General features: G+C 36.1%; 1 protein-coding gene across 1 annotated transcript in view; it reads left to right on the top strand.

Annotated features, from left to right (window-relative positions):
- The window catches only part of CCDC152 (coiled-coil domain containing 152), a 40,591-nt gene that overhangs the window by 9,019 nt on the left and 8,970 nt on the right, over positions 1 to 22,602 (top strand). Inside the window, exons 4-6 of the mRNA XM_008524572.2 lie at positions 943 to 1,011; positions 14,356 to 14,420; positions 17,436 to 17,538. Coding sequence (XP_008522794.1) covers positions 943 to 1,011; positions 14,356 to 14,420; positions 17,436 to 17,538 — 237 coding nt within the window. The remainder of the gene's footprint in view (positions 1 to 942; positions 1,012 to 14,355; positions 14,421 to 17,435; positions 17,539 to 22,602) is intronic.

The raw sequence follows: 22,602 nt of genomic DNA, 5'->3' as shown, positions 1-22,602 counted from the left end.
AATATTTGCAAAGCAGTTAGAATAGCGATATAATATATGTTGTATTTTCAGGCCAGAGCTTCTCCACTTACCCCTTTCTTGTTTCAGTTTACTATGATATTGCCTGTGTATCAATCAACCATTCACCAAATATTTATGGAGTGCCTGCTATGGACCACAGCTGCTCTAAGTACTAGGGAGAAGTGGTAAACAAAACAGAAAATAGTCCCTGCTAACCTGGAGCTTAAAGTGGACTGCTTAAAGTGACAGATGTTGCCACCATTGTTGCTATCCACCAAAAGTTTAGTTGTTGCTGGTGATAACCAAGAGTATACTGAAAGCTTATGTGCACATGTCAGGGCACCAGTGCTTACAAGGAAGTCTCCATCTCTTGATATGGAAGAAGTCATTGGCAACAAAGTTGCTGATGCCTTGTAACTGAACACATTGAGATTTCACTCCTTTTATTGCTACTCCCTTGCCCTAACACTCAAGCATGAGTACTAAGAGGACAGGTTAGAGGACAGTGAGGAAGAAAAGCATTATCTTCTCCCAAATGACACTTCTCACTAGCTCTGACTCTGTCTTTGAGTAAAACTTAATGTACCTTGACTGTCTTTCCTTGGGATAGTCTTTCACGGAAAACTCACATGATATATTTCTCATAGTTCCCCAGAGATGTCCATGTGTGCCTTACTTCTAGGGCAGATGTTGCCAAGGCACATGGGGGGAATCCCTACTATACTGAATTTATTTTACCTTAGAAAACTCATTACTAAATCCTTGAATATGTTTGGCTTAAAGGCTGATTAAAAGGTATTATATAATTTACTTTGAGATACCTTATTAAGATTTCAAAATTGTCAATTAAATATTATTTTATTTTAAGTATTTCAACTTTGAAAGAATAATTCCAAAATTAAAGCAAATAATCTTCAAATAAATTTATCTTTTATGTTTTAGAATGTACAGCTCTTCATAATATGGTCAAAGGGCTGCAACAGACCATTGAATATCAACATAATTTGAAAGGTAAGTCATAAAAAAATCTAAAAAAAAAATGATATATTTGAGCACCTTTAAAAATATAGAGTTTTTACATCATTGAAAGTAAGTTGCTTTTAATCTGGTCTTGTTAAATTCATCAGCTAAGGGCAGGATTCCTTACTACTCAATACACTTTCCTAAACTATTATGAAGAAATCCCGTGCTGAACGGAAGAATTCAGCCATGTTCTGACAGTCGTAATAACTCTCTTTATTACGTTCAAGAGTTTAGAAGTATATTTGTTCTCAATAGTACTCTTGGTCTTTAATAACCCTGTGTTCAGTTATGAAGGGTGAGTATTTACTAGTAATCACATGATGAATATTTTATCCAAACTGCAGTGATAGTTTACTATTTAATTGTTCTCATAGACCAAGACTATGTTTGTGTAAGTGAAGCCAACATATTCAGCTTATTTTATTTTTGTTAGTCATGCTAACTCAGTAGGCCTACCATTGACAAAACAGACAGAGCAACCAAGTGTTTTGTCCTGTTCTGATTTAGCTGTAGTGCAGTGTTTGTGGGAGTTTCCTTTACTATCCTGGAGATTAGACTAAATTGCCTTCAAGGTCACTTCCAACATAAAACTCACATCAAACAAGAATTTCTCATCTTAGTCCTTTGCTTTTATCATAAAGTACTTTACATATGTAAGTGAGATATAATAGTGATCTTATATGCTATTTATTTGATTTGACATTATACCTTATTGTCTATATAATGTTCTAATTGATACTTACCTTTTTTTAAGAATTATTATTAGTTCTTACTTTTTCTCCATTACTTTACCTTAAAATATTTCCTCAAGTGTTGATGAAATAAATCTAGAAAGCATATTAGACAACTTCACACACAAACAGCATCTGCAATACAGAGAGAATTCATTTCATTATCAATACACCACTAAAAGCTGTTCTGGAGATCAAGAAGGGTAATAGATGGTGAACCATATCATCTCCAATGCCTTTTGTTTTGACTAATTCAAGGAGGCTTCTGATCCCTGTATGTCCCATAGATTTTCACTTTACTTGGTTCTAGCATTCTGCTCATTTTTTCCCAGTGTTTGATCCCCATCCCACACTTGGCTTGGGCTTTCATTTTCGCAGCTCAATGCTGATGGCTCAGAACAACTTTTCTCTTCTCTGTGACTGGATACAACACCTAGCTGCATTGAAAAACTATGTGAATGTTCATAATCCTTTACAATCCTCTTATTCTGGGATTCAAATGGTATTTAATTTAACACTTTCAAGATATTTTTCAAGTAAAACATCTACCAGAAATTAAAGTTAAATACTTTGAAGTCCCAGAAAGTCAATTATAATTCAATAATGAATATATGAAACGTTATTTCTTTGTAGAAGGGTATATGACATTGACCAATCGTCAAGAATACCATCGTTTCACAGATATGACAGGACAAATTTTTAAATAACCATTCCTGAAAATGGATATCCTATGGTGCCTCTCAGGCAGAAATAGTGATTTACTGATTTCATTTTTCCAGTGCTTCTACAGGCCTTGGTTTGGGCAAAGTGATAGATGTGAACTACCTGTCTTTCACCTCTTTCATTCATTTGATTGTCAAGATTATATGGTTAATTTGCTTATTTAGGCTACAGAGTGGCTACAAATGTTTACCTCTCCAGAAACTATTTCCTCTTCTTAATAGAAACCTGATTTTTTTCTGACATTCATTCTTCATCCACTCAATCATGTGTCTCAGGGGAAACTAACTACATCCCAGCTCCAAGGGACGGCTTCTGGAATAATTTCCCTCTCTCCCAAAATATGAACTGTGTTCTGGTTGTTGATAAGTCTGCATATAATGCCTAAAATTATTGCAAAATTCTTGCTTCCAGCTTTAAAATTATGACAGTATTGAGGATAGCAGGAAGAAGAGACTAAAAGGACTTGGTTTCTTGATAACATTAATGACCTGGTAAATCAATTACCCTCTAGGCTTAAGAGTTTCTTCAGCTGCTATCAGAGAAATTATACCTTCTTTTACTCTCTTCTATCAATGTTTTCAATAGGGGCTTATGGGCTGTGTAAAAGATGATCTACTGAGATGAGAAAGAAAACACTGAAATTCTCATTTACATTTATTTTTGTCTAACAACCAAGGCAAATAATCTGATGAAAGTTTAATAATGGAATGTTATTCCTTACTCTCTCTGTACATCAGTTATGTGTCAGTCACAAAATACACAAGATTCCTCTGCTCCCAAGGAGAGTGGGAGTTCTAAAACTGAACAGTTGCATCTTTATTTTTTCTTCAGTCTCAGACTATTGACATGTAGTACAGTTTACATGTACCTGGTTAAGAGGGTTTATATATTATATTAGCTACTTACAATCAAACTAATCGTTTCAGAATGGACAAGTAGCTTTAAGAAATAAAACACAGTTTGACAATAATATTAATCATGCAAGCACAAGTCAATAATAAGAAAGTAGCAAAGCTGTCACTTCTCCTACCCCTGTACAGGTTCTTCATCAGACATATTAAAAAGTTAAAAATAATGAAAATCTATCATACTTCATGAAATGTCAGCCAATGGTGGCCAAGTAACTTCTTTTAGGAGATTAATCTAAAGCAAGACTATTTTCAAATGGATATTTAGAAATAGTTCCATCCATTTCTGGTTCTAAATCCAGTGATTTAGAAGCTGAAAATGTGTCAACTTCAAGTATTCTCACCTGCACATTAACTTGGCATAGGACTGTCAACCTGCAGAAACAGAAACCAGTTTAAGAGGCAAAGTATTTATTTAAGACCAAAGAATTGCAATTCAGGGAGCATAGATTCAGGTAGAAACCCAGTTGGCGTCCCACTGGGGAATAAAAGTCAGAGGCTTTTACTGGCAAAGAAGGGAGGTTGTATTACAAAGAATTTTAACTGGAGTTAGAGGCAGAGAGCTAGTCTTGGCTAAACATTGATTGACTATTGATACTATCTTCAGAAAATCAACAGTCCTCAGTCTTTGTGATCAGCATGTCTGTTCTCCTGCTGACTTCTCAAACACTTGCTTGTAAAACAATTATCCAAAAGTTTGGCCCAGTCCAAGGTTCAAGACAAGAAGGCAGTTTCTCTGGAAAGATGTCTCTGACTCCGTTTTAAAATGGTTCCACTGTAGTAAATTTTGACAGGAATGCTAAATTCAATAAAAATTCTTCAGACAATGATTCTCAGTGATTTTGAGCCCTTTTTTTTAAATGTTTGTTTATTTTGAAAAACCTTTTGAGAGATTTATAAGAATAATTAATATCAAGGAAGATAGATATTTGACAAAATTTCAAAAACAATCACCTTTTCTTAATTGATGTTTGGGATTGAAAAATGAGTATCCTGATTTAGTAAGTACAGCCAATGATGCATTTGTTCCATTAAAACCAAATATCAAAACAATCTGAATATTGAAACCAGCCTTCAAATTTCTTTGTCAGAGTTAAATCAACATTGTAAAAATTACTGATTCATTTTCAGTTCCATTGTCTCACTAAAATTTATTTACAATAATAACAATTCAATAATTTTTAAGTTTTATAACAATACTTTAAATAATATTAAAATAATTTAACATTTACTCTTTAGTTCACCTTTTTAATTTCTACTTTTATCTGTTTTAAGAATTGTGTACAATTAGAAAGTAGTATATATATATATATATACACACACATATATATGATTTATAAATAAATAGACATGAATTGGGGAGTACATGATTATTTTTTTTATCAAGGAAATACAGTTATAAAAGTTTGGAGACTATTAGTTTAGAACACCACGTCTGTGTGTCACTACTTTTTAGACTTTGTTATTTATGTTAGCCAGTCTCTTCCCCCGTAACTTCCTACCAGTTCTGTACGAGAAAGCAGTTGGTCCCTCTAGCCAAGGTATATTTGGCAATAGCTTTGGAATTTAACAGCTTAAGGGAAAACTTGAGTCTTTCTCATTCTCACGAGTGATTGGATGATCAAGTTAAATATAGTTTCTAAGATACTGTCATTACCAAGGACTAAAGAAGCTCTTCCTTTTATTACTACTAGCCTGACACTGGGAGGGAAAGTCATGAAACAATATTAATGAATTGCATCTGATATGCTTTCTATCAAAGTGGAGAGGGGCAAGGGCACATTATGTAGGTTATGCAAAAGTATTAGCAGGCCTTTATACTGTGGACTTTTTCTCTTGTTGCTTGATTCCTCTGTTCTCTACCCCCAAATTTGGTCTTTATAACTCAAAGAATGGATCCTTCCTGTCTTTGAAGTAATGTTCATTTGGAGTTCAAGGTATGGACATGGGTCCTTAGAAACAGAGTATGACTCATCACAATATATCAAATGACAGGAACTTTTCTTGTATTATATTATTGTATATTATTCCATATGCTAGTTTACGAAAAACCCTGTAATTCATTGTATGAAAGATAATGATGTTATGCCCTCTAACTTATGGCCAGTGATTACTACCAGGACAAAGAAAACAAGACTCAGAGACTTTTCTCCATTAGAGAATTATCACCATATAACCAGTCCCAAATCAAATGAATTTCCCAAATTTATCTTAGGAATTCAAACACATGGGCAGTGTGTCATATGGAGAAAAGAGGGAGACACATGTAGTTAGCTGCAAATATGGAGCACCTCCAAAACCAGTAGAATTCAAACTTATTTTTACCAATTATCACAAGTAATTTCTTGCAACTTAATATTACTTTTTTCTTATCTGAACTGAATCTGAATAACTTGAATTTATTTAGGCCCCTATACTCTATCAGGGTAGGTTTCAAAGAAGACATTATTATTTATAGTAAAACTTTACTGTACAAAATTGTACTGAACAAAATTAATTAATCAAAATTGATTATTAGGGCCAGCCCCGTGGCCGAGTGGTTAAGTTTGTGTGCTCCTCTTTGGCGGACCAGGGTTCACCAATTCAGATCCTGGGCGCGGACCTACATACCGCACATCAGGCCATGCTGTGGCAGCATTCCACATAGAAAAACTAGAATGACCTACAACAAGGATATACAACTATGTACTGGGGCTTTGGAGAGGAAAAAAAAAGAGGAAGATTGGCAACAGATGATAGCTCAGGGCCAATCTTCCTCAAAAAAAAAAAACAAAACAAAACTCAATAAAACAATACAGACAATTCACATTTAAGGACTTTCAGTTTGATACCAAAGGAGACTAATGAATTTTAGAAGACTATGTTGCAAAATTATTAAAGTCCAAGAGATTAAAATGGACTTTGGCAGGTCAGAGAAAGATTACTTGCCAAATATCAGGACTAGGAGCACTCTACAGTGATGCAAAATGCTATTTGAATTTATAACTACTCCAGCCAGAGCAGCAAAAGCCTTACAACTTAAAAAAGTAGCCAGAGTGGGAATATGTATTTGAAAATTTAATGTAGAATCCGGTAGGATGATGAAAAGAAGCAGCACCAACAATAATCATATTGGTTGTACTACTGATAAAAGTCAACATAGAGCCAACTGAAATGTAATATAAAGTATCCAGGAGGTGAGCTATTTCTTCAGTGGATGGCTTTAGTTCACAGATAAGTTATGTGGTTCTATTTAGCATAATTATGGATGTGCCAAAGCTAGATAATATGCAAGTAGTATTACATTTAAATAAGTTGATCAATTTTTCTGGCAGAGGGAAGACTTATCATCATTAAAAGGTCAGTTTTCCTGAAGTTAATATACACATTTAATACAATTTTAATTAAAATACTAGATTGGGGAGGGAGAAGATTCTATAAAATAATCTTAAAGTTCATTTGACAGAAGAAACAAACAATAAAACTATGAAAAAGAAGAAGAATGTGGGAGAGGGGGACTTCCATTACCAGATAATAACATGTTCCAAAGCTGTTGTAATGAAATCAATATGGTATTGGCATAGAAATTGAAGAATATCTCTATGAAAGAATAAAGGACTAGATTCTAGAAACAGGCCCCAATATTTGTTAACGTAAGTATGACACAAGGAATATTTCAATTTATTGGAAAAACAATAGCATTTTAACATATGGTATTAGTACAACTAGCATTCCATCTGGAAGAAAAGAAAGTTAGACTTTTTCCCACCACATCAAAAATAAATTCCAGATGGATAAAAGACTTTAATGTAAAAAAGAATAATAAAACTTAAAAGAAAACCCAGTATACAACACAGAGCTACAACCTAGAGCTGTAGAATATCTTCTTAAGCGACCTGGGAACCTCAGACGCTATGTAAAGAAAAAACCAATCTAATAGACTTTAACAACAATGCAACAAAAGCACAAACAACGACAAAGAGAAAAGAACTTAGCATGTTATTTTTTCACCCAAAAGTCAAAAAACAAATAATTAATTTGAAAAAATGTTTTCAAATACCAATCTGGTTTATATCTACAGTATATGAAGAAATCTACAAATTGACCATCAGTTAATAGAATTATTTTAATGGGCAAAAGATATGAATAAAAATATGGAAATAGGTATGTGTGTATACATATGTTTGATCCAGAGGTTAAGAGCATGAAGAGAAACACAGAAGGATACACAATTGCACCAGGGATGTGAAGGGAGAGGGAGAAAGAGGAGAAAAGAGGAAGAGGAAGAAGGCCCCCAAAAAAAACGAAAGAAAGAAGGGAAAAGTGTCCTAAAAGTATCTCAGCATGTATGGTATGATGCTATTTATGTAAAATTATAAAATGTATGTACATATATGCATAGAAAAATCATGGACTTGAAGGAAGGCCCATTTTTAAGAACTAAGTTCTTTGCAAAGTAATAATGTATAGTATAATTTTATATGGGTAAAACCAGTACAAATATATGGTATGTTTATATATAATTGTATAGGCTGGGAGAGAAGTAGGGAAGGATACAGACCAGGCTGTTAACATTGATAACTTCATGGAGGTGAGTGGGTAGTGGAGATGTGTCAAGTTGATTAGCTTCCCTTTACAGATGCTTCACTTACTAAAACTAGCAAATATACTTTTATAAATTGGAAAATATCAAATTTCTTTCATCTTTCAGTTACGGATGCTTTGGCATTCCCAGTAGATACAAGCGGTGTTTGTTGCCTAGTGAGCACAATCTCTTTTTAGGCAGCTCCCAGCCCTTAATTATTGTGACAAAACAAAACAAAAACTTAGACTTGAAAATCATACAAAGCTGAATGATGAAAGAAAGTAAAGCTCATTGTTATTATAGAGATCAAAATCCTCTACAATCTCCAGTTTCTTAATTCTAGAATACACACATTCTACTGACAGGATAGATTTTTACCTTGAAAACTTTCAGGTTACATGACTGTTAATGCATTGTGTTCCTGTGGATTGAAAATCCCATTAGAATGGGGGTGAGGATGGGGGGAAGAAAACATATCTCAAGTCTTTTGTTCTAAAGAGAATACTATATTTTATAGATAAGTGTTTTAGTTCAAAATGTTTTCAAATTATTGGTGCTTTCCTTTCAAGGAAATATCAAATTTTCCAACAAAATTTTTGTAAAACTGAAGCCAGCAAGATTAAGCTCTGTATTTTAAAATATGACCCTTTAAAATATAGCACTTTCCTGTCTAATCGTAGTCTTTGAAAACAAATTGATTTTATATTTTTACTTTCAGTTTAATGCTGTTCATTTATCATCTTCCCTTGTAAACATAGTTCTGGCTTTTCTCTTTCTACTCCAAATATGTCTATTCTCCCAATTACCAAAACTCTAAACTTTGCAGTTACTTTTTACTCTTCCACCCCAACATTGTCAATTTTTACCCACAAGGCACATACTCATTACTTCTTACCCATGCCTCTGCAATAGTTTCATAAGTGGACTTCATTTCCAAGATCTCCTCTCGACATTATATACGTATTGCAAGACAAACCTTCCTAAAGCGTTGTTCAGATAATGTCAAAAATCTTTAATGATTTGTTGTGTTGTTTTGACTAGTTCTTGGTTGTGCTATGTTAGGGTTGTAGGAGGGAAAGTGTAATAGGATGTTGAGTGGGACTTTTTCTCTCAACCTGAAACTGGTAACTAGGGCCCAAGATTTAAAAAAGAATTTAAGCAAAATATTCCCACATTCTAAAGAGAGCTGCTAACATGTTACCAAATGTTGAGGTGAGTCCAGACTCTCCATTATATTAGCCCATAGAAGTAATTCACAGCCATCAGAGAGAGTACTAGAACTCCAGAAGTTTAATCTAGAGAATATCTCCCCGTTCCCTGAGCCCTACCCCCAAGAGCTAGACAAGGAAGAACAATTAAAGAGAAAACTAAAACTTTCTCCACTTCCGAGTCCTTCAAGCCAGATCTAGCCAGTGATAAGGATTATGAAAACTTTCAAATTTGAAATAGAAAATCAGAGTTTTAAACTAACCTGGATATTTAGTAATGGAAATCACTGCAGAGTTTTTTAATTTGCCAAAAATGTCATTAAGGTATTGGCAACTCAGAGATGAAAGGAAATTCAACACAGCACTGTTGAAGGCACTGATGGGGAAGGGATGTGGCAGGAGAATTTCCATTTTATATCACACTGAATTTAAACTGATTAAAAACCAGTCCTGTTTAAATTTAAGTGTAGAAAATTTAAGTGTAGAATAAAAGCCCTCCGGATAAATTAATGCTAATTATGCTAATGATAATGCTAATCATATAATAATTTAATAATGCACAGACAAAAAACCACCCTGCCCAATTTGTGACCAGCTCTCTCAGCCTCAACACCAAAGAGAAAACACAGAATGATTGACCATTTATATTGTGCCCATTTTCCTTGAACTATAAAGTCCTGTAATTACTAGCTTTAACAATCAGATGGAACTTTTGGAAACTGTTCTTTAAATGAAGTACAATTTGCATACTGTGAAATGCATAGATTTTAGGTGTACAGTACATTGAGTTTTGACTATTTTAGACACTCATATAACCCAATCCTCTATTGATATATAGAATATTTCCATACCCTTAGAAAGAACTCTCAGCCCCTTCCCAGGAAATCTTTGCCCCCACCCCACAGGTAACCATGTACTCATTTCCCTCACCCTAAAGTAGCTTTGCCCATTCTAGAACTTCACATAGATGGAATTATACTGTTTGTTCTCTTTTGCATCTAGCTTCTTTTCCTCAGGATAATGATTGTGAGATTTATTCATGTTGTCGAGTATATCAGTAATTCATTCCCTTTTATTCCGTTGTATGAATATACCATGATCCATTTATCCATTCACCTGTTAATGGTCATTTGGGTTATTGCCAGTTCTTGACTACTGTGAATAAAGCTGCTAGGAACATCCATGTACAATCTTGAGTGAATATATATCTTCATTTCTTTTGCGAATGGAATTTCTGGATCATAGGATACATCATGTCTAGCTATCAAGAAAATATCATAAGGCCTACTAAAAGGCAAAAAAAAACACAATTTGAAGAGACAGAGTAAGCATCAAAATCTGACATGGCAGACATGTTAGAATTATCGGACTGGGAATTTAAAACAACTATGATTAACATGCTAAGGGCTCTAGTGAATAAAGTAGACAGCATGCAAGAACAGATAGGCAACGTAAGCAGAGATGGAAATCCTAAGAAAGAACCAAAAAGAAATTCTAGAGATCAAAAACACTGTAACAGAAATGAAGAATGCCTTTGGTGGGTTTATTATGCACCACAACAAAGTAATGTTTATCTCAAGTATGCAAGACTGGTTCAACATTTGAAAGTCAATTAATGTAATCCAGCACACCAACACGCCAAAAAAGAAAAATCACATGATCATATCAGTAAATGAAGAAAAAGCTTTTGACAAAATCCAACACCCATTCATGATTTAAAAAAAAAAAAAAAACCTCAGTAAACTAGAAATAGAGGAAGCTTACTCAACTGGATCAAAAAAGAATCTGCAAAAAACTACAGCTAACGTCAGACTTACTGGTGAGAAACTAGAGGCCATCCCACTAAGATCAGGAACAAGGCAAGGATATCCTCTCTCACCACTCGTTTTCAACATTGTACTCAAAGTCCTAGATAGATAAGACAAGAAAAGGAAATAAAAGGTATACAGATTAGGAAGGAAAAAATAAAACTTTGTTCACAGATGACATGATTATCTGTGTAGAAAATCTAAAAGATTTGACGAAAAATACCTCCTGGAACTAAAAAGCGATTATAGTAAGGTTGCAGTATACAAGGTTAACATACAAAAGTCAACTGAATGTGGGGCTGGCCCCGTGGCCGAGTGGTTAAGTTCTCTCGCTCCACTGCAGGCGGCCCAGTGTTTCCTTGGTTCGAATCCTGGGCGCAGACATGGCACTGCTCATCAAGCCACGCTGAGGCAGCGTCCCACATGCCACAACTAGAAGGACCCACAACGAAGAATATACAACTATGTACCAGGGGGCTTTGGGGAGAAAAAAGGAAAAAAATAAAATCTTTTTAAAAAAGTGTTAAAAGTCAGTTGAATGAACAGTGGAATGAATGAATGGCAATGAACAAGCGGAATTTGAAATTAAAAATGCAATACTGTTTACCTTAGCACCCCCCAAAATGAAACACTTAGGTATAAATCTCATTAAATGTGCTCATGATTTATATGAGGGAAACTACAATACTCTGATGAAGTAAATCAAAGAAGAACTAAATAAATGGAGAAATATTCATGGTCATGGATTGGAAGACTCAATATTGTCAAGACGTCAGTTCTTCCCAACTTGATCTATAGATTCAATATAATCCCAATCAAAATCCCTGCAAGTTATTTTGTAGATATTGACAAACTGATTCTAAATAATACAGAACTTGGAATTATTGTTACCCAGGTCTAGGTCTCATTCAGCCTTGGCACTGATCCCAGTTAGTCACTGAACTCAAGCCCTGGCCTCTATCTCACACTGGTTAGCGATTACAATCCAGGCTCCATGCCTACTCCTGGCCTAATTTTATCTCTGAGCACCTTTTACGTCTGGTTCAGATACAGATCTTGGCTCTGTTTCAAACCCTTACCACACACTATATACCAGGATTAGCTCTTTCCTGATCTAAGTATATCTGTCTTTCCTTAAAACACCTAGAGGTGAGCAAGAGTGAGTACTGAAAATTGTCAAGCACTACTCCTTCTCCATCTTTTGTCAGAAGAAGAGTTTTCATAATATATAAAAAGCTGTCAATTATGGTAGATCTGAAACAGTAGGGAAAATCAAAGATGCAAAACCATATTTTAATTCTTTTCATTTCATTTTTGTCTTAAGTTTTACATGAAAAGGCATTAAGTAAATATAACTATGATTCTCACTAATGTTGCTGTAAGACAAAACCTCCCTCGCTTTCTAGCTTAGATATCTAGTTTACAATATCACTCATCTTCTCTTTTAGCAGTACTTTTGTTTCTCTTGCTCATTCTGTAATACCAACTGTACTACTCAAATATGGATCAATCCAATCTTACACCTGCTTTACTTATAATGCTAACGCTACTGAAAGCTATTGGTGCAACATCATGCAATGCAGGCTCATATTAATTCATGAGTCCCAGTTTCAACTGTATCCTTAGTTTATCCTGGCTTTTCAAATTTTTTACTCTTCAAGCCCTCACCTTTAAATCTGTTTCTTTCTCTTTCAACTTACTTTACTTTTTATTTCACAGAAAAAAATGAAAGCTGTCAGATGTAAACTACCTCATTTCTTGTTATCTGCCATCCCTTCTTCCCACTGCACCTCCTCCAAATATGTACATATCTGGACATGGCCTTATTTCCTTCCTCCTTAGCATAGAAAAAAGGAAATCCTTCTTCCTTTCCTTCTTAAACCTGGTTTCTCCACTATGGTTTAACTCTCATCTCTCTTCACTTCTCTCTTCTGGGATGTTGCATCTTCACTTGTTCCTTTTCTCTGTCCTTCATTTCCCTTTTTCTGTTGGCCATTCTTCTCAGCATTTAAACAACTCAGATCTCTCCCATCTTTTAAACAAACAGGAAGACATAATTTCCTTGACCTTGGGTTTATTCTCTTCAATTGCCCTTACTCTTTCCTTTTACAATCAAACTTCGAGGGAATAGTCTGCGCTCACTATCTCCATTTCCCCACTTTCATATGATCTTCAGCTTAGAAGAATTAGCCATTTCCCATAGTTTTCAGACTCAAAATTCTTTCACTTGATCTTTCTATTGCATTTTTTGCCATTGATTATAACCCTTTTAACCTCTCTTTTTTCAGTACCACTCTCTCCTGTGTCTCTGGACCCTTCTTCTCAGGCTCCTTTATAGAATATTCTTCTGTTGGCTACCGCTAAAAGTTTCTCAGCCTACCAGAAATGTTCCCCTGGATATCCCAAGTATTTCAAATTTAGCATAGTGAAGATCTAGATTCACCATTTCCCTCCTAAAAGTCTTCCCCGCTTAATTTTTCCCAAACTGATGAACATTTTGCAGTTACCTAAATCAGAAACCTAGAAGGCAAAAGTTCCCCTTTCTCTTTTGCCTCTGCTGTCCAATCAGTCAGTAAGTCTCCTGGTGAGTCTATGCCCTAAATAGTTATCTTCATTTTCCTTTTGTTTTCTACTTCTGCTGACCTAACTTAGACTCTTACTTCTTACTTGACCTATCTTTACTGATATCCATTCCTCTAGGGTCAAAACTCTCCCATTCATCCTCTACACTGCCAGATAATCTTTTTAACATGTAACTTATTATTTCACTTCACTGCTCAAAATTCTTTAATGACTCTGTAACCTATAAAATAAAATTAAAAGTCATTCATATCCACCTCCTATTAGGATATGGCCCCAACATTTTTAACACATCCTCCTCACAGTTTTCACTCCAACCACACTGTACTTGAATTGTAATTTTCCCAAATGTGCTATGCTCGCTCAAGCCCAAAGTCTTCTGTGCAGCTTTCTGTATCTGGAATGCCCTTCTCCAAAATGGGGTAAGCCTTATAATTTAAGTCTCAGCCCAAGTGGTCCCACTTCTGTAAATCCTTTCCTGACTTCACGCTGACATAGGCTTTTCTTCCACAGGTCCCCACAGTATTTCAGACATCCTGCCATCACAGAACAATTATCATAGCATATCAAAACTACTTGCACAGCTGTCTCACCACTAGGCTCTAAGTTCTTTGAAGAGCAATAATTTTTTTTGTTTCAACATTCCCAGTGTCATGCACAGAGCCTGATGTGTAGTAGATGCTGCATTGAATGCATACACGGTGAATGCATTGAATGCATACACGAATGGAAACTTGAAATGTTAAACATATTCCCATATTAATTGAAGAGTGCTATATGTTATGGTGCTTTTTGATGATTTTTACACAGGTGAAAATGAACAACTAAAAAGAAATGCTGATCTTATGAAAGAAAAGTTAAAATATCATGAACAGGTGAGTTCATGTATCTTTATATTCAATCAAATCGCTATAGAGCATTCTTCTCAAATTAGAAAAAAAAAAGTGGTTGTTTTCAATGAGAAAGACAGCCTAAATTTGCAGAGTAATTATATATGTGTGTGTGTACCAGAATTTTTGATAAATAAACGTTTTTAAAGAAATACAAGTTTTGAGGACTCTAGTCTTTTTGCAGACTATAATGCACTAATATATCACTTGCATTATTTTTTCTTCCTACCAAAAACAGATGCAAGTATTTTGCTACATATTTTTTAATTATGTTAATAGAATTTTTACTCTAGCATATGTTAGCACTTTTAAACTTTTTTTTTTTACTATAAAGTAAATGAGTCTTTAATCTTTATGATTTGGGTAATCCATTGCAATTTTATTGCCATCCAAATGAAGGGAGTATTTTATTTGGATTATCAATTAATTCTCTCCCAAGAGCCACAATACCCTCTGCTACTTTTTATTTTCTCCTACCCCTCTGCCCTTTGGGAGGTTTATTACACTAATTTTTTTCTCATCTCCTAAGAGTCAATATGTTAAACTCTGGCAGAGCTAAGATTTCCAAAACTCAAGTTGGATCTGTATCAGGCTTAGAACCTCAACTTGAAGGATCATCTCTAAATTCACTCTGGTTCCTCACTTGGGAAGCCTCTGAAGAAACACAAGCTAATTCTAAAACCTCACCAGGGCTTCTGGATAATACTCAGGAGTAGTGAATAGCATCTGGCTGTGCTCTTAGAAAATTTAGCTTCTGATCACCAATTTTGAGACAATTTAAATATCTCTGGAATGTATCTCATCTTTTATTTTTCCTTTCCTTTATCCCTTTCCTTTATTCTTTCTCATCCTTTCCATGTCTTGCCTCTAGAACTGAACCATGGATGGTGAAGTCAGAGTGCAATTGGGGCAGGAAGAAGGGAGAGAAACTTTTGCCTCCTTTCTCTTCTAAAATGTCAAGCCATAGAATACTACTTTGTCTAAAATACCGTCGGAATTTTCAGATGGGTGAAAATTAAAGAGAAAACACCATGACCCAAGATTCTGAGCTTCTTAATTAGGTACTGTCCAAAGTAAACTAAAGATGACCAATCCAATGAGGATTCTCTAGTACAAAACCTCCAGACACATTCAAAACATGGAGAACCACTCCCTAGAAACAAACTCAGCAGGTACTCATTGGCCATATTTATGGGACTGAGAGAGGTTTTGTAACTTGTATACAGAGAATCTTTAAGGTTTATTTTTAAAAAATACAACCAGAGGCTATCCCTTGGAATTTAAAATTCCCAGAAGGCAAAAGAAAAGAAGGCAACCAAGAGTAACTTGTTGGGATTTTGTCCCTTTAGAAAAATGAAAGGATTAGATTCCTCGGGGCTAGCACAGGCTAAAGTAGGGGAGAGGAGCATAGAGAGATACAGCTTGGCCCCAGTCCGGACATTAGAATTGCCTTCATGCCTGGAGGCTGGAGTGAAAATCCTGGGTCTTACTGAATTAATGGAAGCATTCTACTTTAGTGGTAGCATCTTCAGGTGGCAAAGTCAATGGCAAATGAAAAGATACATAAATTTGTCTGCTGTGGTTTCTCAGTACAGCAACTGCTTAGTGCACTCAGTTGAGTCAGGAGTAGGTTATGAAAGCCACTCTGTCATTGCCCATCTTGAAATCTAGATACATGCATGTGAAATTAGCAATTTATGAGATTCACCCCTCTTCATCTGCTCGGCTTTAATTAAAGCCAGTGGTTGGATAGATTTGGCCATTCCTGCAAGTTGCCTGGCAGGATAAGTAGCACAAATAGGAATCCAAACAATATCCCCTTGAATTTATGTAACCTAGAGGAATGTACCTTTATTTTAAATTATAGCCTTCTAAGCCAGTGGATCTTGACTTTTTTTTTTTACCTCCTCAGTACCACTGAATATCTATTAAAAGGTGTGACCCCCCTCCCCACTCTGAAAAAAATGCTCAAAAGTACACACACACATATATATGTGGATAATTTTGCATACAATTTCAGGAAGTTAGTGGACCCTTGAAGACCCATTCACTGGGTCTAGGCTAAGAACCTCTGATTTAAATAATTCTTATTAGCACTCTCATTCATTCGACAAATATATATCAAGAGATATACACTAGGAGTTGGGAATACAAAAGTGAGTAAAACAAAAATCCCTGCTTTTATGGTGTTTAGAGGCTTTTCTTGACCTCTTGCCTTCATTATTGTCTCTTTGTTACTATCCTACTTCACTTTTATTCTTCCTGCTTTCCCTTTCTCCTGCCTACATCTTAGGCTTGTGAGTGGTTTCTTTATGTAAGAACATAACTTTGGGTAGACAGTAAATCTTATCTTTGGGAGCTTTCTCTTCTAGCACGTTTCTCAATGTCCATCTCCGTATTAGCATAATAAATCATTTCTATGTTTCCAAGAAACTAATCTCAGGCGGCTTTCAAGCACATCTCAAATCCCAAATCCATCTTTCTTTAGCCTCTTTCCCATAAAGCTAACCCTTACCATGGGTAGTGCTTAACCTCCTTCTGGAATTAGGGATGTTTATATTATTTTCAGAAATAAAAGCTTAGCCCACATTCAAAGGGATTCATCTTACGTTGGGATAAGCCTGCTGGCTATCGAACAGTGCCTAAAGTTGGTTCTAAAATAGAACTTTGGCTTTTTTTGGACATATTTTAATTCTGTCATGGCATTTATTCATACAATTAAACAAAATATTTTGAGCATCTGTGATATACCAAAACTGGTGAGGAGTAGTCAAGAAGCAAAGATATAAAGACATTGCCTCTAGATGGTCTCTATCTCCTTGGACCAGAAATTGGTTGTTCTCAAACCTGATTATTCAAACAATGGACAATATCTTTCCCCTCTAGATATAATTACATATCAAAAATTAATATAAACTTTGAGAATTTTAACTTTGTAAGTGATCAAAAGTTGTTTACACATATTTAAATTGAAGAGTGAACATATATTTTAATCTTTAGGAATATAAGAATAATGTTGCCAAACTTATGAGTGAAATGAAAATCAAAGAGGAGGGACATAAGATAGAAATAAGGAAACTTTATCAGGATATGCAGAAAAAAGGTAGGTTTTTATTTTTAATTTACTCAATTCTAAGACATCATAAAACAATTTAAATGCATGTATAAAATTTTTTCAGTAATTGCCAGTATTCTTGAATGAGCATTGCCTTGACGCCTTTTAATTTAGGTTTTTCCCTTCCTATATATTTATGTAATATAAATTACAACATTTCTAAATTAGATTCATGGTGTTTTCAATTAATATTACTTAATATTAAATAGTGTCCTTATAAAATTAATATAAAATATATAATTAATAACTTTGATATTTACATACTCAGTATATTGAATATAATTTCACCAATGAAACTTTCTCCCTTCAGTAAAGCATGTCTCATGAACTTAGGGTGAGGGTTAACTGGTTTCATAAAGGTGTTAACTTTTCTTAATGAACCCATATTTCTGTACACTATATGCAGAAATTAACTTGAAATGGATGATAGGTCTGAATGTAAACCTACATCTGTAAAACTGCTAGAAGAAAGCATAGAAGATAATCTTTGTGACATTCAGTTAGCCACAACTTCTTAGAAAAAAAACAAAAAACACAAACAATAAAGGAAAAAATTCTAAATTGAACTTTTATTAACTTCTGTCCTTCAACTCTGTTAAGATGATTAAAAGACAGGCCACAGACTGAGAGATAATACTTGCAAATGCATAGCTGATAAAGGACTTATATCGAAAATGTACAGAGAACTCTTACAACTCAATAATAAGTCAAACAACCCAACAAAGAAATGGGCAAAATTTTTGAACAGACACTTCCCCAGAGATATACAGATAGGAAATAAGCACATGAAAAATGTTCAACATAATTGATTAGTAAAGAAATTCAAATCAAAATCACAATGAGATACCACTTTGCACCTTTAAGAACTGCTAAAATCTTAAAAACTATCAATACCAAGTGTTGGTGAGGATGTGGAGAAATTAGAACACTCATACATTACTTGTGGGACTGTGAAATTATACAGCCACTTTAGAAAAGAGTTTTGCAATCTGTTTGGGTCCCTGAGAAGCAGATACCAAGTCAGGATTAGACATTCAAGAGGTTTGTTGGGGAAAAAATTTGTGAAGGTAGATGGGGAGGAAACTGGGGAGGTGTCAGTTTACAATACAGATCTAACCTCTGTGAAGAAGAGAAGAAAGGAAGGAATATTGGGTAGGAGAAGTCTTAGACCGTGACACATTTATAAGAAAGTTTCAGTAAAGTTGCCCATCAATTGAGTTCTGCAACTCTCAGAAACAAGTCTGCCTTAGTATTCCTACCAAGTTCAGTCATTGGCTGGGAGCACCTTCTTGGAAATCATGGTCTCAGCATAACCATGGTCATGAAGACAGCAGGTCAGTTATGCTCCCTGAAGGTGGAGATCTGAAAGGTGCATTTTCATGACCATAACAGTCCACTCATTGTACTACACACATCTACTTCTCCACATGAGTTCAGGTAGTAGGTAGCAGCTCCTCCATGGTTCCTGTGGACCTTTCTTCCTCAGGAGAAACCTAGAAGAAGGATTGTTGAAGTGTACTTCCTCCTAGGGACCTAATCATGTATCTTCAGCCAACAGGTTCTAGATCTGAAATGTGGTTCAGGTTTGTGAAGTGAGTGAAGAATAATGATTTTTTAATTGGGGTGTGTACCCTTAGCCTCCTGCTCCTCAATTCTTAATTTTTTTTGTAGTAGATGTTAAGCAGCATTGGGTGCTCATCTATTAACTATATTTACAACTCTCTGAAGATCAAGCCCCTTTGGCTACTCTCTGACTTTCCTGGTCATTATGATAATTGTGGCCTCCTGGCTTTTGGCATTTAAGCACCATCATCTGGCCTCTATGTCTTGATGGGAGTGGGGAACCATCCCCATGGATATTAATAAGCCTAGCTACATAACTACCTCCTCTACTGTCAGCTCTAGCTTGCAAGGAGAGTGACAATTGAACCTTTTGGTGATGCTAATTTGCCTCTCACCAGCACATTCCTGGTGGCCATGGTTAATAGTGTGTCTTTTGGGCCCTCCTGAAGGACATAATCCTTTGGTGGGTTTTTTTGCCTCACATAATATATCCACTCAAGCACACAAACTTTCCACAGCCCCCTTATGCCTTTCTCTTCTATCTGCCAGGGCAGCTTGGGTATTTCCACTTTACTTTCCACTTTACTTTGGTCATTGCTTTCTCTAGATCTCTAAGGCCACTCTGACAGAGAGTTTGTCCTATCTCCTAGGTTCTTGCTGAGGTCTTATGTCCCCTGTCCCTAAAGAGTAGCTTCAAGTCAATGAATTCTTTCTTACCCAGTCTTACTTTCTATATTCTTTTATCCAGCACCCTCAAAGTCTATTCTCAAGGATACTCATGTGGCTCTTTCCAACACAGCCTAGCTAATTCTTGCAGCTCCTTAGGGTATAATCACTTTCCTCCCTTATCAGCCCCAGCACTCCCCAAGCCAGGTCATACTTGACTTTAACCCTAGTTATTGGCCTAGCAGTGAAAAGGAGAGGTAGAGGAACCTCTGCAGCATCTTTGCTCATGGGGGAAGTGTTAGTTCTTACTAGGAAAGAGTAGGTCACCTCTGCAAATTCTAAGCATTTAGGGAAGTCATCAAAGTCAGCATCCTCAGAGGCATCCATTCAGATGTTCCTATCCTATTTTTCAGGATCTTAGGTATTTCCAACCAGGCCCTGATTTTAGCATAGCAGACCTGTTTGGACTGAGCATTTAAACATCTCTTAGTTCTGCAACTTTAATGATTAGATTTTCTGTTGCTCAGCTGTGTCTGTTCTTCCACCAGAGTTGGTGAGAGCCTGTTTGTAAACTACCAAAGAGTCACTCTAGCTCTCACATTTATTCTTTAAATTTTGGCTTCTTGTTAACAGCCCTCAGTTTCTCATTATCCCTCAGTGGGATGTCAGTTTAATTTGGTAGTAACTAGCCAACTCTACTGTCTTTCTGGGCATTATTTCCCTCCATCTTTCAAGTGCCTAAATTATCACACCTGCAAGACATTCCCCTCCACCAGGACATTTCCCTCAGCTTGCTTCTGGTAAAATCTTTAGCAATCAGACCCCCATTGTATACAGTCATGTGCCACATAACGTTTCAGTCGACAATGGATCACATATATCATAGTAGTCCTATAAAATTAGTATTGTATAGCCTGGGTGTAGAGTAGGCTATCCCATCTAGGTTTGTGTAAGTACACTCTATGATGTTCACACAATGACGAAATCACCTAATGATACATTTCTCAGAAGGTATCCCTGTCATTAAGATACACATGACTGTACTAGAAACTACCGGTACTCCATGTACCACTAAGGATGGCTTGTTCATTTCTCACAAAGTGGTAAGTGAGCCAGTCTCAGAACCCCGTCGTACTTATTTTCTTGTGCTAGTTCAGGACCTCCAAACAGGAGACACCAGGATGGGATTAGACAATCAACAGATCTGTTGGGCAAAATGCTTTTGAGGGGAATGGTGAGGGAGCCAGAGAAAGCTGGGTTAGCTGTCAGTTTACATGCGGTCTAACACCTGTGAAGGGGTGAGGGCTAGGTGAAGAGTCTTAAATTGCAACACAGTTCTAAGAAAGTTTAGGCCAAACCAATGGGAAGTTCTTGATCCAAATTCATCTGTGAAGAGTTCCACGTGTCCCAGGAATGCCCCCCTCAGTATCCCTGCAACCACATTCCATGGGTTGCAGCCCGTGGAAGCATGGCCTCAGTTCAAATGCAGTAATTGGATTTCTTTGTGCAGCAGCTGGGGCAAGTGATCAGTTAGGCTCCCTGCAGTCAGAGGTCTGAGAGGTTCATTTTCATGGCCACTTCATAACACATACCATATTACCTAGCAATCCCACTCCTAGGTATTTACCCAAGAGAAAAGAAAATATACATCCACACAAAGAACTGCATGTGAATGTTCATTGAAACTTTATTCATAATGCTTCCAAACTGGAATCAAGCAAATCCATTAACTAGTGAATGGATAAATAAATTATGGTATATCCAAACAATGGAAAATTACTCAGCAATAAAAAGGAACAAACTACTGGTATATAAAACAACGTGATCATTTCAAAAGCACCATGCTAAATGAAAGAAGCCAGATCCAAAAGGTCACATACTGTTTGAGACTATTTATATGCCATTTTGGAAAAGGGAAATTTGTAGTGACAAAATCAGATCAGTGTTTCCAGGGGCGTGGAGGAGGGACTGACTGCAAAGGGGCCCAGGGGCTCTTTTTGAGGTGATGAAAAAATTCTATTTCTTGTTTATGGTGGTGGTTAGATAATTGTATATGTTTGTCAAAACTCACTGAACTCTACACTTCAAATGAGATATTTTTTTTTAAAGATTTTATTTTTTCCTTTTTCTCCCCAAAGCCCCCCAGTACATAGTTGTATATTCTTCGTTGTGGGTCCTTCTAGTTGTGGTATGTGGGACGCTGCCTCAGCGTGGTCTGATGAGCAGTGCCATGTCCGCGCCCAGGATTCGAACCAACGAAACACTGGGCCGCCTGCAGCGGAGCGCGCGAACTTAACCACTCGGCCACGGGGCCAGCCCCAAATGAGATTTTGATGTATATAAATTATACCTCAGTAAACATAACTTTAAAAATAAAACAAGCAAAACAAGGTCAATTATAAAAATTTTAAAAGGGAATAAATATGGTTCCAACTATGTTCCAAATAATGGCATTATCAAATATGGAATTTAAAATAACTTTGACTAATATAATCAAGGAATTATAGGACTTGATGGGGAATTTCAACAGGGAACTGAAAACCATAATGAATGAATGTATTCATATGAAAAGATGTTCAACGTCATGGAAGAGTGATATCAGCATCATGGCAAAGTGAGTCCTTACCTCTGTCTCTTCCCTCTAAGTTACAAGTCAGACAACCAGTGACCAACAGAGGACTCCCTGCATAGCACACCAGAATGCCTGAGTATCCATGCATCTATACATCTGTAGGTGGGTAGACTGGACTTCTGGGAGGCCATGGAACTAGGGAGCAGCTCCCATCCTTGCCCCTCATGGCAGTAATCCAAAATGTGGATCCT

The sequence above is a fragment of the Equus przewalskii genome, chromosome 20 (genome assembly GCF_037783145.1).
Source record: "Equus przewalskii isolate Varuska chromosome 20, EquPr2, whole genome shotgun sequence".
NCBI lineage: Eukaryota > Metazoa > Chordata > Mammalia > Perissodactyla > Equidae > Equus > Equus przewalskii.
This window is presented reverse-complemented; position numbering and strand designations above follow the sequence as displayed.